Source organism: Pezoporus flaviventris, unplaced genomic scaffold (genome assembly GCF_033815535.1).
Source record: "Pezoporus flaviventris isolate CSIRO_AGI_PZ_B2104156 unplaced genomic scaffold, CSIRO_AGI_Pfla_v1 ptg000022l, whole genome shotgun sequence".
NCBI lineage: Eukaryota > Metazoa > Chordata > Aves > Psittaciformes > Psittacidae > Pezoporus > Pezoporus flaviventris.
Window position 1 is genome coordinate 316988 of NW_026892570.1, and position 16490 is coordinate 333477.

The 16490-nt window shown below is 38.4% G+C and overlaps 1 protein-coding gene across 1 annotated transcript in view; it reads right to left on the reverse strand.

The window, feature by feature from the left end:
* The window catches only part of LOC133270765 (guanine nucleotide-binding protein G(q) subunit alpha), a 119359-nt gene that overhangs the window by 71671 nt on the left and 31198 nt on the right, over positions 1-16490 (reverse strand). Inside the window, exon 2 of the mRNA XM_061456248.1 lies at positions 3520-3704. Within this exon, the coding sequence (XP_061312232.1) occupies positions 3520-3704 (185 nt within the window). The remainder of the gene's footprint in view (positions 1-3519; positions 3705-16490) is intronic.

Genomic DNA, 16490 nt, shown 5'->3' on the forward strand with positions numbered 1-16490 from the left:
ATATTATATCATATTATATCATATTATATCATATTATATCATATTATATCATATTATATCATATTATATCATATTATATCATATTATATCATATTATATCATATTATATCATATTATATCATATTATATCATATTATATCATATCATATCATATCATATCATATTATATCATATCATATCATATTATATCATATCATATCATATTATATCATATTATATTATCTGAAGGAAAGGCTTCTAAAGGCATTATGAGAATTATACCACATTCCACACTAGGAATGTGAGAATTTAAAAAGATTATAATGCATGGTCTTCTTATTTAAGTATTTGAAAGGAATGACAAGCATGGATACACAGTTAACTTTCTAAAAATATAAACAGTAAAAAACAAACCTGTATTCTAATTTTTATAACATGTGCATGTGGGTTGCACAAGAGTTAGTACTGTACACTCCCAAAACTGCTGAAAGACAATTTTGACAATTGCTTGTGAACATTTCTATGAGAAAACTAAGGCTTTCCCATATTTCACATAATACTTCTTACTCTGAAACACAGAGCCATCTGAAAACTTCACAACTTCACAATAACATTTACCCAAAAGGAAACTCAAAAACTTTCCATAAGCCACCATTTCCTACGACAGACAAATTCCTAAGAGGAAAGATCACCCTCATCCATTATGTTAAACTCAGTAGAGCTTATATTTTAAAGCTTAACAAGGAAAATAAATGTCTTTCACATTTTAATGCTCTACCATCACTTCTGAGATACTCATTCTGAACACTAATAGTCACTCTGGTAATAAATCTTTCAAAACAGCCTGGATTATTACAATATAGCACAATACATTTCACTCTCCATCTCTAATTATATTGGTAACTATGAAGCCAAAACAGCTCTGAAAGAACATAGACTTGCCTCTTGATACATTGATCATACTAAAAAAAATCCAACCTAAATATTGAGACATTGTATACCACACAAAGATCGCAACTAATTTTTTTATATGACAGTACTTCAAATTCTGGCAGCATTCTGAGAGTTGAAATGCTCTTAATTTTAATAATTACCTTTAACAATTAAAGGTAAGAAACTTGGTACAGTAAGAGAAAGACATTTCTACTGTAGCCTCAAAGTCTATCACAGAACATAAAGAATTTGACAAAAAAAAAGATCACCTTTCTTTAGGCCAAACCAACATCTACACCAGCCTGAGCTGCCATTTTCTAAATAATCGTGCAAAACAGCTACAGTGCTAAAAATATGTTGTTACTCTAACTCTGAGATACTCTCTCCAGAGATAGGACTTCCTGATAGGAGATTCAAATTCATAGGAAGTGCCCTTCCTGTGTTTTCTAGACTGCTAAGCTAATGAGTTTGTTTTGAACTGCCTTGGAGAAAAAAAAAGGAACAGACTGATTGGTGTTCACTGCTTTAAAGTGAAGCAACCTTCTATATAAAGTGTAGCAGGCCACTATCTTATCTATTCTGGCATGATACTGTAGCAAGTTTGATTTCCCCTGGATTTCTGAAGGAATTAGTACAGGAATTGTCTTGAGACCCTGTCAGTTGGTGACTTCTATTTTACTCTGCATGTCACCCTGTTAGAAATTGATGGGAATGTTTAAGAAGGAACTGATCATAGAAATGGAATCCCACTTTTAAGCAAGTTATTTTCATATAATGAAAGTGAACAGCTCTGGCCATGCACATACAACTATGCCAAACCTAACTGGCTCACTTCAACTATATAAACACACCTTACAAATTCAGTACTCTTTAGCTTGAATGGCATCCACAGAACGTATATTCCATAGTATAACCCAAGGAAAAAAAAATTTCCTCATTTATGATTAGGACTTCCAGAGACTAAGGCAAAGTGATAAAGAAAAAATTGTGGTCACTATGCTGTGTACTTTTGCACAACGCAAAAACACAGAGACAAAAGGCTGAAACAGACACAGAAATGCAGGTGGTTTTTTTTTCATACTAATTACACACTTGATTTTGCTTCATGAGGGATGAGAGGAAACTAGACAACTAGCACACAGTCAGACCAGGAAGTTCTACAGTCTCCTACACACTGGGACAAGCTTTTCAATCTTTTTTGAGTGCATAAAAAACCCCACCTACCATTAAAGAACATTAACAATCCAGATTTTGACAGGCAAGATCATTCTGACTTCCCACTGCATAAATCCAAGCCCCTGCAAAACTCTGCTTATTGCAACATTCCATCAGGAACAAAGTGATGACCATCTGCAGTGACTCTGGCAGATGGAAATGGTGAATGCTTCTTTAACCCAGTAATAAACTTTTTCTTTCCTTCTTCTAAATTAGATACCTAAAATACGTACAGCAGTTGAATTCTAATAAAAAAACTTCATATATGTAAACACAAAGGATTTTCATCTTAACACAAGTTCATTTCATCCTGTCTTCCCCACTTAACAAAAGCTTATTTCTTTATCATGAATGCTCCTGCTCTTTGACAGTTTCTGATGTTTAAGAATAAAAGCACTTTTAAGTAATCTCTCTGATGAAGTATTATTTTCATTCAGGACTACTAAATTATTATTTTCATCCAGGATTACTAAACTACCATTAAATACTCTTTCACAAGATTGAAGAAGGTTGAGCCCTCCACTTTTGAGGGATCTTAACTCTCCACCTGAGAACACTGCTGATAATGGCTCAAAAGTAAAAATTAGAACAAGCTCTGAGGAACTGTTATCAGTCTGAGCCACTCTTGTGTCACCACCTGTGATACCACCCCTGTGACAAGAAGTGGGACATACAGTCATGTAATTCTGTGCCTTACTACGTACTCAAGTAAATGTTAAGCATTTCACTCTTTCATGGAATGCTTCAATTATTTTTATTTATCTTTCCTTCAAAATGTAAGCAGAAACAAAAATTGGGAATAAGGCTAGTCAGAGATGAACCTTTCAAACATTTCAAAGGTATTTTGTCCTTTTAAACTTCAACACCATCAACCTCAAAATGATCTGACTGTTCCCTTGTCTTGTGTTGAAAATTTTATTTCACAGTTTTCACAGATGTTCAGACAAAAACAGGTATCCCCACCAACTTTGCTAATAATTTGAGTTTTGTCCACATGTAATGTTAATGGCAAACCTTAAGCCATAATGATCTGCTACAGATCAGAAGAATGGCTTAACTGTGCTCTGGCCAGAGCATGACCTGGGAAAAAAAGACAACGGGTACCTAAAGTCACAAGTCAAAATAGCAGCTTGCCATTAAACCTCTGCCCTGTGACACCACCACCCCCTCCCCCCCAAGGCATCTTAAGAGCAGCTCTTTTGATAAAAGCAGCAGATATGTGTTGTTAAAGTAGCCAGAAGGGCAGAGAACTAAAGGCAGGACTGGGAAATGACCTTTTCTTAGGAGCTTTGAGACTAATTGGGAGATACATAATTTTTTTGAGACCTTCCATGTATTTCCTAAAATAAAAATACAAAAAGCTTCAGCTACAGAAATAAATATACATCTCACCTTGTTATGTTCATGCTTGTAGGGGATTTTGAGGGTATCCATGGCTCTGATCATGGCCTGCATTGCTGTAAATATGTTCTGGTACACCAGTTTTGTAAAGCCTCTTTTGTCTTCATCAGAGTAACCTGATCCATGAATGATTCTCATCTGCTTGATAAATGTGCTTTTGCCACTCTCTCCTGTCCCTGCAAGACAAATAAGTAGGATACGCTTTAGCCACTGGACACAAACATGACTTTTCCTGTACAATGCTGACAGCTGGTTTAGCGCAGGGCTGAGCAGTGCCAAGTGGTGCTTAAAAGTAACTACTAGGACCGGTTCAGAATCAAATACTAGCATCAGTATCAACTGAACTACCACTGAATTAAAACTTGTGCATTTATTTAACAACTAAATGAATGAGAAAAAACAACAAAAAAAACCCCACACCACTCCAAAATACACACGACTGTGTATTTTAAAGATCTTTAATTCTTGGAGACAAATGTCCAAAACATCTAACTTCAGGTGGTTATTATGGAACATTTTCTTCTAAAAATTCAGGAAGAATTAAGAAAAAAAAACCTTTCAGGACATTACGGTAGGGAGCGTACAACCAATACATACACTTGCGTTTTGGTGCTGTGGGTTTTGGTGTGCTTTGTTTTTTACAGGTTTTTGTTTTGTTTTTAAAGCAAATATTGTAACAATTACAGTCCTGCAAAATTTAACCTCAGAAACATGCAATATCAGTGCTAATTAAAATTTGGCTCATATTCATTAATGGGAAGTCACTCCTTCCTTCCTTTAAATGTCTTTGCATCTTTGTGCTTTGTACTAAAAGTAGTTAGTTACTGAACATTTCTGACTATTTGTCAATTTAAAATTAAGATCTGCCTGTTGGAAACTTAATGCAAGATACATCAAACAGTTTTTCTTTGCTCCAATTCAGTGATCTCATCCTCCTTGACCAGAAGAGCTTATCTATAAAATTCCTGTATTTGCTTAAGAGGAGGAGCTGAAATTCAGAATGAGCAGCTGCACAGCCACATAAATCCTGTATTCACCCAGCTACTCAGCCCTGCATGAAACTAAATGCATGTACCAGGGTGCACTGCTCAACACTATGCTTTTCAGCCTTTCAGCCTGCGTTTTATTCAAATAATTTCTGTTAAGCTTTAATGCCTCACACCATGATACTCTTGTCCCAGGACAAAGGCAGCCTTATGCCCCTTGGTTCAGGCATCTTGTCAGAGAAGTCTGTTTCACAGCAGTGCAGTGCATGGTTAAAGGAGCAACCCTGAAGCATTTCTGAAATAGCACACACTGCAGAAATCTAAGCTGGAAGCCTCTAAAAGCTTTTTCCTTTACCAAGACCATCATTTTGAAGCCTTCAGTTCCAGTTCCCACATGCGCAAAACAAACTTCTAACACAAGTATTACTTACACACGCAATCAAGCACTCTGTTACATACTGACCAATTTTTCTCCGGGGGGGGGGGGGGCGGGGAGGAAGTGGTTATTACTGTGATGAATAAGAACTTGCTCTGAAGCTGAAATCAGAGACCAAGCCTGGCTCCACCCTCAGCCTTCACAGCTCTTCCTCAGCCTGTACTACAGTTAGGAGCACACAGGCCACCTCTGCACGGGTTGGCTTACCCACCAGGAAGAATATGCCCTACACAACCTGACAAATTCACACTAACCAGGCACAGGTCTCTGAAGAAAGACGTGCTCTGAGACATGCTGGGTCAATGATATCTGCCTGAATTCCAGCTCATCGGAATCAGAGAGGAGATATTTACAATTCTGCAATCTCCCAGCCTGGAAAAATCACTACTTAACACTGTACAAATTACAAACCTATACAATACAGAACTATTAAACTAAGGCTACCCTTAAGACCACCATAGTTTCTCTTTCTTCTGAAACCTACGACACAAACATGTATGTACTTACATATGAAGTGACCTACCACATATTTTTCAGTAATTCCGTAATGCTGGTCCAGCTTTTCTAAGGAAAAGTCACACATTTAGCACAAAGATCTGTTCAACATGAATCTTTAAAGCCAGAAAGATCTATGAGGTGCCTTTTAGACATGATTACGCTTTTACTGAAGATTCTGCTTTAACTAATCCTAAGAAAATAATTTCCAGACACCTCTGAATCATTAGAATACAAACCGACTTCCAGTTTTGGTCCTAACACTTCTCCCGACAGGAAATCCAGATTTCCTCAAAATCTCCAAATGCAAATTTAGCATAAAGATAGGAAGAACACACTTGTATTATCTACTCTGTTCTAAAACCTGAAGCTTCTCATTCTTTCAATTCTTTATTGGGAGTTTAGGTACCCACATGATAATCACACAGAAGAAAACACGGTGGTAAAGCAATCTGTGTTACATTAAAGACTGTATTTCAGACTGCACCTTGAAAGTGATGTTTACAAAACTACAGTATACAGGAAAAGGAACTTAAATCCAAAAGAAGAATCTAAGACTTAAGTCTGTGTCTTATTCAGCTTCGTGGTTCTGTAACTGGCTGTCACTGTGCTAAGATTTTGTCAGCCAAAGACCAGTAACAAATTGTAGTTGGGGATCTAAAGACACAGATGCATACATACTCTAGTATTTCTGATTTTTTTCAAATACATACATATATGAAAAATACATTGTATATACATATAACTATCCATACATATACAACAATGGTATCTTTCTTTTAGAGGGCCATCTCAGTTTCCTCAAGTCTGTCCCTCCCAGTTCAGTGCTTAAAAGTACTTTGTGCCCACTGGCAGACAAATTTTGTTTCAGCCAGGAGCAACGATGAGAACAATTCTAGTCCTCCTTCACTGCATGGAGCAACACATGTGCAGCAGTCTGAAAGCATCCTTTAAAAGAAGGAAATAATGGAGAACTTCCAGCACACAATGTACAAAAAGAGGATAAAATAACATGAATGACAGAATAACAATATTTACAGGAGTGCCTAGACATTACCAAGAAATGAAGATGTTTCATTTTCAGCACAATATACAACTCAGAGAACCTTCACACTGATAGCTCCTCTTAAGATTGTAACGATCAAGGGTAGGAAGTATTTTTATACTGCTGCTGACATAAAAGCAGACAAAGAAATTTCAAGTATGGCTTTAATAAAAAAGAAACAACAAAAAGAAACAAAACAACAAAAACAGTGCATCAAATCTTTAAAAACATCCTGTTCACGTGAAAGCTTTAATAGTGATAGCCATTTGAAAGCATGGTAGTGGAGACCTGCTCGCACACTCCTCCCCAGACCAAAGAAACAAAGCAGTGCTATTTAGTATCAGAGAAATGGGGGGGGGGGGGGGGGATGTGTAACTAATTGCCAAGGTTAGTTAAGCAAAGCTGCAATCATTACAGCACTCCTGGTGGAGACTGGGATTTTAACTCAGTGTTACAGTACTAAGTCAAACCTAGATTTGGTTATTTTTATATATTTTTTGCCTTTTAAAATCTCATGACTGGCATTATAAGAAGACCAAGACATTATCTGATACAATACCAACTGTGCGTTCTATAGCCTCATCTATTACAGAGCAGGTTAAGAAATACAACTTGGAAATATGTGACTAAAATCTTATTTGTCACATACGAAACAAAACGAATACTGGGTAACAGGACTCTTGAGTGGGCTTCTTCACCTTTGAAATTGGATTAAAAAAATATAGATCTATCTGTCCTGAGAAGATGTGAACGTCCTATGCCTTCTACTATGGCTTTGCTGCTTCTATGACCATCACCCCAGCAGTACCTCCAGCTGATATAAGGAGAAAGGAAACATGAAATGGCAACAGAGGGAATCAGCAGAACAGACCACGGCGGGAGAAAACTATAATGAGATCAATCTTCTGCTAGCTGGCATTGCACACTTAAATTAGTTGAGACTTAGATCAGTTCTCTGAAGCCTGATGAGTAATTGCTTCCTGTCTGTCAGAGGACAGTTGAAGGCCACACAACATACCTTAATCTTTAATAATAACAATAATACCACCCACTCCTTCCTCATCTTTTAAAAACGGTGACGTACAAACCAAACCAAACCAACAAACCCACCATGATCCTAATAAAGCCCTTGGGTGGTACTTTGGAGTCAATGCTGTGGCCGGGGGGGAATAAACCAACACAACCTAATCCCCCTGCCTCCCCCCTAAAAAAAAAAAACAACCAGCCAACAAACAAAATGAAACAAACAAAACCAAAGAACTTCCTGATTCAAGGAGACAGTATGGCTTACTCTTTTTTTCCTTTCCAGATTAAAAAAACCCAACCCAACTGATGAATGAAAAGAATTAACTGCCTTCTAAAAATAACAATTGCTCAGTGGTGAATTTCCATTCAAGCATGGCACAGAGGATTATCAACACTTGTATGTAAGAGCTTTGCATCTTACAAGCTGTCAAATCTCTGAAGACCTCCCCAAGAGTTTTATCTTCAAATGGTGATAGCAAGAACTGTTACTGCATCATCAGTAATTTTACAACCACAGATCTGAAAGTCCCCCAAGCAGTACTGCCTCCAAAATGAGAACCAGGAAGGAAGTCAATTGCTTATATGCAGCAGTAATCCTTTACAGGTGTGCTACCACACACATACGTACATATCATGCACAGTTTATTGTATTATTACTCCTGGTGCATGTTCTGCAAAAATGTTGAAACACAGTGTGTGGCTTCAGAACTTATATAGTAGCTAACAAGGAAGACATAAGAGACTAATTTAAAAATATTACAAGACTAGAAGCCTATGCTAACAAACTTCTTTCACATGGGTGTGCAATGCATACTTGTTTTCACAATTCTCTGCATTGTAACTTAGATAAAATGAAGTATAGTGTCTTCAGTGATCAAATACAAGGCTGTTTTTAAACTAAAACAACAAAGATGCCCTTTTATAACTAAAATGTACACTGGCATCTGTTTAGAAAATAAATGCTGCTAAACTATGACTGACTCTCATGCTTATTCCCATGTTTGACCTATGAAAAGGCAAGGGAAAAAAAAGGTTGTATTGTAGTGTTTGAAATGTCCTACTGAAATTAGATAGAAAAAGGACATTCTTAATATGTAAGGAAAAAAAACCCAGCCCACAAAAGCTATGGAAACCAACTACCCTGTCAGTTACTATCTACATATATTTACTAAGAACCATTAAATCAACAGTGTATATATGCATTTGCAGAAGACTGGCTTTTAGCTTGGGACTTGGTGGCAGGAAGAAGACTAGAGGTACCTGAAAAGTCAAGACTAATGGGTCAGAGTGGACTCCACATACTGTGCAGACTGCATACAGCCTGACACGTTATATGCTGAACATTCTTCTAGCAATATTACTATACCTACACAATTTCATGAAGCATTTACCCAGAAAAGGCAGCTTGCTGAGCACTGCCTCACAAATTTAAAAAAAAGTGCAGAAACCAACCTCATCGGGTATTACCTAGCAGAGTAACCCCTATGAAGAGTTAGAGCTAAAAGGTAATAGGCAACACATGAGAAAAAGAAATACTTAACTATAAATTTATATTTCACTTGGAAGAGAGTTCTATGTCCTCTCTGCTACTACTAATTCAGCTACAGAGAAAGCAAAATTATGATTTCTTCTGTTGCTGGTCCAGTGGTGGAATGCAGCAGGATCACATTTCTGCTGTAATTATGTATGGCCCTATATAAAAGCAAAAAAAAAAAAGATGAGCAGAATCCAGGCCTTTGACTGGCCTGGCTTTCTAGATGCCAAAATATCCAAAACAGGTATTACAGAATGCATGTGATCATCCCAGGAGCTGAAGCAAAGCAGTCAGTCTGTCCTACCCCTTGGAACAGCAGCTTTCAGCCCTGCCACTGAAGGTCACTGCTGGGAGGGACATTAAGATGGTACAGGCTGCAGTAAACTCCTTGAGGCGGAGGCAAAGCTCCCCCGCTCACCCTATAACAACTCCCTGGAGCAGAATTAGAGTATCTCTTCTCCATTAAAAGGCAGTGGCAAAGCTAGTGAAACAAGCAGGCTCCTATCCATTTGATGTGGTCAAGCACCCAGGCAGACAGGTTTCTCATCTAGACACTTTACAAATGGATCCTTACCTCTGCAGCCTTGCCCATCACCTCTGGCAGCAGCAGCCACAACTAGAGAGCAGTCCATTGGCTTCAACCCGGTACATCTATTGCCTAGCACTCCTTTCTAACTGAGAACTCATAGTACTGTATGCAACTTTTTCTCCATTGCTTAAAAAAATATTATCGCCATGACACATGAACTTGGAGAAGGGAAGACCTTATAACAAGTCATCCAATACCTAAAGGGTGCCTACAAGAAAGCTGGAGAGGGACTTTTTACAAGGGCATGTAGTGATAGAACAAGGAGGAACGGCTTTAAAATGAAAGAAGGTAGATTTAGAGTGGACAGTAGGAAGAAATTTTTTAATTGGCACAGGTTGCCCAGTGAAAGTGTGGCTGCCCCATCCCTGCCAGTGTTCAAGGACAGGCTGGAAGGGGCTTTGAGCAACCTTGTCTAATATAAGGTATCCCTCCCCATGGCACAGGGGGTGGAACTAGGTAAGGTCACTTCCAACTCTAACTATTCTATGATTCTATGATACTGTATCTCTGTCTCCTACCTCCTGAAAGTTACTTAAGTACCAACCTATACCTTCAACCCTTTTACATAATTAGCAATTTTTAGAATTGAACATTTTCATCTTGGTCATAAAAACTGGGATATAACACCAAAGAATTTAAATGACAACTCATCTGGAGTTGAATAAGTAGAAGTTCTATGTGGAAATATTATGAGCCCTGATAATGAATACAGTAGGCATATTTGTATTTTCCATTAAATTAACAGTACTACCACAGTATCTTCTTTCTGTGATTATCAAACTCCTTAATTAATATTAAAGAGATTACACCTCACAAAAGTCACTTAATGTTAGCAAAGATTTTTGATGGTGGTTCAGTTAAACTAATGGAAAAGACTATGGAATAGGAAAGCATCTGAAGTTTCAAGCAAGGCAACAAAACAGCCAGAAAGAGAGCTGAGGTCTCTTGACGTCTCTTCCTACACCAATACTACACTGCCTTGTATTTATGTTAAAAATTGAATGGAGTAACTCCAAAAAGCCAAGATGTTAGTTAGACAAGTGATGGCCTTTGAGATTTAACAAAGCACAGGTTTAAATTTTAAGAGCCATTAATAAAAACCTGGGACAAGTGTACATGCTGGTCTGTTGCCAAGTGTTTGCTCCATTGACAGAATCTAATTAAAAATCTCTACATAATAATCTTAATTATTTTGTTCACAATCCACATCTGCATATTCCACTTGCTTTCAAAAAAGGAGTGTATAATCATTTTGCCATTCACCAAATTATCTGCTGTGTACCATTTTAGTAACTTATAAACATTTAGTTCAGATGACTATTAATATTATATGAAAGAAACCAAAATACAATTTCATGAATGACTTGTAACAACAAAAAAAGATCTTGGCAAGGTAAGTAAATAGTCCTTCTAAAGAAAGGAATTATACAAACACAGCTCAAGAAGTGGAGAGAAATATCAAATAAGTAAGGTGAAACTTCTACATCAACCTACAGACAACGGTTTCAAGAATAGTCTTGTATGTCTTAGATGCTAATGAAAAATGAAGCAGATGTTATCCATTACAAAATATTAATAAAGTTGTTGCATCTTTTCCTTACAAGACTATAAAAACTCTACCAGCCATCTTTAAGGACAATTTTTTCCCTCTCACTGATTATTATATGCATAAATATCATAGTATAGTAATGAACTTCTCCATACCTGAGTATGGAAACTGAATTCTCTCATTTCCTTAAAAAAGGGAAATAAGACCTCTATGTAGACAGTCTGGATGCTTTCTAAAGCAGAGAAATCTTCTTACAAATTTAATCTCATTGTGTTCGAGCAGATAGTAAATCTTCTTGTCACCTTAGTGCAGTCACTAAACTCAAAGCAATACAACTAATACTCATCTTTATTGTATGAGTAACACAATTAAATTCAGTCCAAGTGATTACTACAATAAAGCTTAAGACACTGGACTGCTGACAACTGGGAGATAGAATTAAAATTTAAAACTCAGCTGATGTTCTACAGCTTCTTAAGTGAGTATTAATTTAAGCTTTTTATTGAAACAGAACATCTCAGACTCCTTTATAAGAAGTCCAGTTAATCAAATATAGCTTTGTCCGGATAGTCAAAACCACGCTGTATGCAGCCAGTCACAACCAGTACTGTAAGTCAGTATCTTCCTCTCTCCACCTTAAATTCTGGAGAACAAAATATCAAACAACAAAAAAATACCAACACCACAACCCCTTACCTCCTTCCCCTCAATAAAAATCCCACCCAGCAAACCAGAATCATCTCCTTATCTTTTTAAGCTATGATCAGATCTAGAGCTACGTCTTATGGTTTAGGTATAATTCACGGTCAAGAAAGTAAAAGAAGAGATAAATTGTCTGCCTTCACAGAGGAAAAGTAACTCCTCAAGATTTCACAAAGCTTTGCAAATGGGTTCAGGACCCCACCCTATGTGGCTTTCTCCCTCCTCTCCAAAGGATCTCTCTGAGAAACAAGGGACTCCCTGAAGAGAAACAACTCTTTACTGCTCTGTGCTTAGTTTTCTGTTTTATATAGTTTGGAGCAACGGCCTGAAGAGTTCACCCATGCAGAAGAAATGCCAGAAATGAAGTTTTGCCCTCAAAAATATTTTCCTTATGCTACTCACAACTCTTATCTGACAGCAAATTGGTGAAATTCAGTCCACTGCATGCTGTTCTTCCATGGAACAAAACCAGAAGCAAATACCAGCATTAGTGAAAGATAGTACAATGCAAATTCTTACCTTCCTTGCACAGAGAAAAGGCCAAATCTCTTCAGAAATTTCTGTACAGTTAATTTCAAATGGATTTTTATACCCACGTCTGAGGGCAGAATATAGCACTGGAAAGCAGACTTGCCTAAGTAGACTCCAAGTAGAAAAACATGTCAGACTTGATCACTGTACCCAAAGGTGCGTAGTTTTCCCCCAAATGACAAGCCAGATACAAAAATTCAGGTAGATAAACCAATAGCCTCTTTACTCAACCTTTTATTTTCTCTTATATATATCTTCTTTGATGAGATCGATATCATATACAACTACTGTAAAGCAACATGTATGGTTTTTGTAAGCAATTTACTGATAGAAAATGGTAGCAATATGCTAACCACCACCTGATTTCCTCTGAAAACTAACTTTACTATTTGGATAAAGACTTGGATAAGGCTAAACTTCTTAACTTTCTTTTATATTCCACTTACGGTCCTTCACCTGTGCACATGAACTGGACTGAAAATGCTGGCAGCTGCAACGGACCATACAACCCTAAAAATCCTGATTTTCAGGTCTCTAGGAGCTTAACTTCAGTATGTGACCTTAGTTTCTCTGCATCACAGGATGAAGTTCAGTTCACTCTAAACTTTGTTAAGGACCATAGTTATATAAAACATAGGAGAAAAAGTACACTTCCCTTTAAGCCTATCTAATAAAAGGTTGTAAATAAAATTGGGAAAAAAATGCAACCATGCTTAACAAGAAAGGTTACAGGTTGGTTAACGCTCAGTACCTCAAATAAGACTGGGGGGGGGGGGGGGGGGAAGGGAATAAAAACTTACCCAAAGCATCAGAATGGCTTGATGGTAAATAATTTAGATATTGCTGATGTATTTAAAAAAATCTCTACTTACATGTTTTAACACTGTTGCATTTCCTGCGTTACATACATTCGTAAAATGTAATAGTAATAATAGCATTTACTCTTCAAGTTGATGTTTCAGAGGGCTCTGAGGGTGTCATATGAGAAAGTTAATTCTTCAAATTAGAATCACAGAATAGTTTTGGTTGGAAAGGACCTTAAGATCATCTAGTTCCAACCTCCCTGCCACGGGCAGGGACACCTCACACTAAACCATGTCACCCAAGCCTCTGTCCAACCTGGTCCTGAACACTGCCAGGGATGGAACATTCACAACTTCCCTGGCAACCCATTCCAGTGCCTCACCACCCTTACAGTAAAGTGCTTCTTCCTTATATCCAATCTAAACTTGCCCTGTTTAAGTTTGAACCTGTTACCCCTTGTCCTATCACTACAGTCCCTAATGAAGAGTCCCTCCCCAGCATCCTTGTAGGCCCCCCTTCAGATACTGGAAGGCTGCTATGAGGTCTCCATGCAGCCTTCTCTCCTCCAGCCTCAACAGCCCCAACTTTCTCAGCCTGTCTTCATACGGGAGGTGCTCCAGTCCCCTGATCATCCTCGTGGCCCTCCTCTGGACTTGTTCCAACAGTTCCATGTCCTTTTTATGTTGAGGACACCAGAACTGCACACAATACTCCAAGTGAGGTCTCACAAGAACAGAGTAGAGGGGCAGGATCATCTCCTTTGACCTGCTGGTCACACTCCTTTTGATGCAGCCCAGGATAGCGTTGGCTTTCTGGGCTGCGAGTGTACACTTCTGGCTCATGTTCATTTTTTCATCCACCAACACCCCCAAGTCCTTCTCCGCAGGGCTGTTCTGAATCTCTTCTCTGCCCAACCTGTTTCTGTGCCTGGGATTGCTGCAACCCAGGTGTAGGACCTTGCACTTGGCATGGTTAAACTTCATAAGGTTGGCATCAGCCCACCTCACAAGCGCGTCAAGGTCCCTCTGGATGGCATTCCTTCTCTCCAGCATATCAACCAAACCACACAGCTTGGTGTCACCGACAAACTTGCTGAGGGCGCGCTCAATCCCACTGTCCATGTCAGCAACAAAGATGCTGAACAAGACCGGTCCCAACACCGATCCCTGAGGGACACCACTCGTTACTGGTCTCCAGCTGGACACTGAGCCATTGACCACAACTCTTTGCGTGCACCCATCCAGCCAGTTCTTTATCCACCGAGTGGTCCATCCATCAAATTGATGTCTCTTCAATGTAGAGACAAGGATGTCTTGAGGGACAGCGTTGAATGCTTTGCACAAGTCCAGGTAGATGACATCAACCACTCTACCCCTGTCCATCAGTTCTGTAGCCCAATCATAGAAGGCCAGCAGATTGGTCAGGCAGGATTTCCCCTTAGTGAAGCCATGCTGGCTGTCACCAACCACCTTGTTGATTTTCATGTGCCTTAGGATGCCTTCCAGGAGAATCTGCTCCAAGATTTTGCCAGGCACAGAGGTGAGACTGACTGGTCTGTAGTTCCCTGGGTCATCCATTTTCCCCTTCTTGAAAATGGGGGTTTTATTTCCCTTTTTCCAGTCATCGGGAACTTCACCTGACTGCCATGATTTCTCGAATATGATGGCCAATGGCTTAGCAACTTCATTTGCCAGCTCCTTCAGGACTCGCAGATGGATTTCATCAGGTCCCACGGACTTCTGTACATTCAGGTTTTTAAGATGGTCCTTTCCAAGTCCCTTTCATTTTCTGTTACTCAGAGGGACTAGGGTCAGACATAATTCCTATTCTGGCAACAGTAAGACACACCATTTCAGGGACAGTATAAACCATTTATCTTTGATTAATCAAAAGCAAGGACAAGTATTGTTAACATTCACATTAGTAACATTCTTCCTTTATTTTTGGAGAGAATAAGGTAAACTTTATACTTTAAAAAATACTTATACATCTTTATGAAAAGCATCTTCACATCTAAAGGTGGAGCATTAGAGATTTTGCTGGGTCCTGCCCCTGATCCCCTCCATGGGCTAACATTCTTCTACCTGAATGAAACTGCCACTACTGTAACTGGAAAAGAAAAATCTGGATCTCATTATATTTTCTATTATCTCATCTATATATATATTTTTTTTAATTGGTATTTAGAATTTAAATAAATCTTTACCCTATTTTATGTTTGCGAGTAATATTTTGGGAGTCTCACAAACTTCTGACCTACTACTAATACAAAAGGGCTCCATCCAGGAGCTGAATGGATGCAGTAGAGAGTCTTCCTTCTTAGAATATGAAAATGCTCAAAAAGTAATTGTTTTTCTATACCAAAACCACTATAGACATATCTTTACTGAAAACAGAAGTCACAGGAATTGTAGCATTTTTCTTATGGTACAATATTTACATGAAGCAGTATTTGAGATACTACTAAATATCATAATCTTACGTCAAAGATTATAGACAGCAAATGCTTCTCAATGTTATTTTTTCCTCAATAATGGTTGGCCACTGCTTCCAGAAAAGATATTCACTCACATTCTGGGCTTTAGCCTAGATATCATTTGGGAAAAAAAAAAACACACCAACCAAACAACAAAACAACCAACAAATGAACAAACAAAACAACACCTCTGATTTTCAGCCTTCTTGCATGTCCTTCATTCTTGCCAAAGAATGAACATTTTCATATGTATTTAGATTACTAAATAAAGAAAAGCAGATTGTGCTGGCTCTTCTAACAGATAAAGGCTTAAGAATATTTCTTCCACTAAGCTATCTGAGATCTCACTCTCTTAGGTTATATACTCCTGAGGAAGATACTCAAGCTGTTCCCTTGGCCTCTTCTGCTCATGCCTTTTTGTTCATGCTTCAGAGCACTCTACGTCCTCTGCGACAGAACATTACATGTTCAGAAACAGCTTCTCACGGAGTCACAGAATAGCTGGAGTGGGAAAGGACCTTAAGAACATCTAGCTCCAACCCCCTCTGCCATGGGCAGGGATGTCTCACACAAGACCATGTCACTCAAGGCTCAGTACAACTTGGCCTTGAACATTGCCAGGGATGAAGCATTTACCACTCCTTTGGGCAAATTGTTCCAGTGCCTCACCACCCTCACAGTAAAGAGCTTCTTACTTATACCCAACCTGAACTTCCCCTGTTTAAGTTTAAACCCATTACCCCTTATCCTGTAACTACAACCCTTGATTAAGAATCCCAATCTGTCATC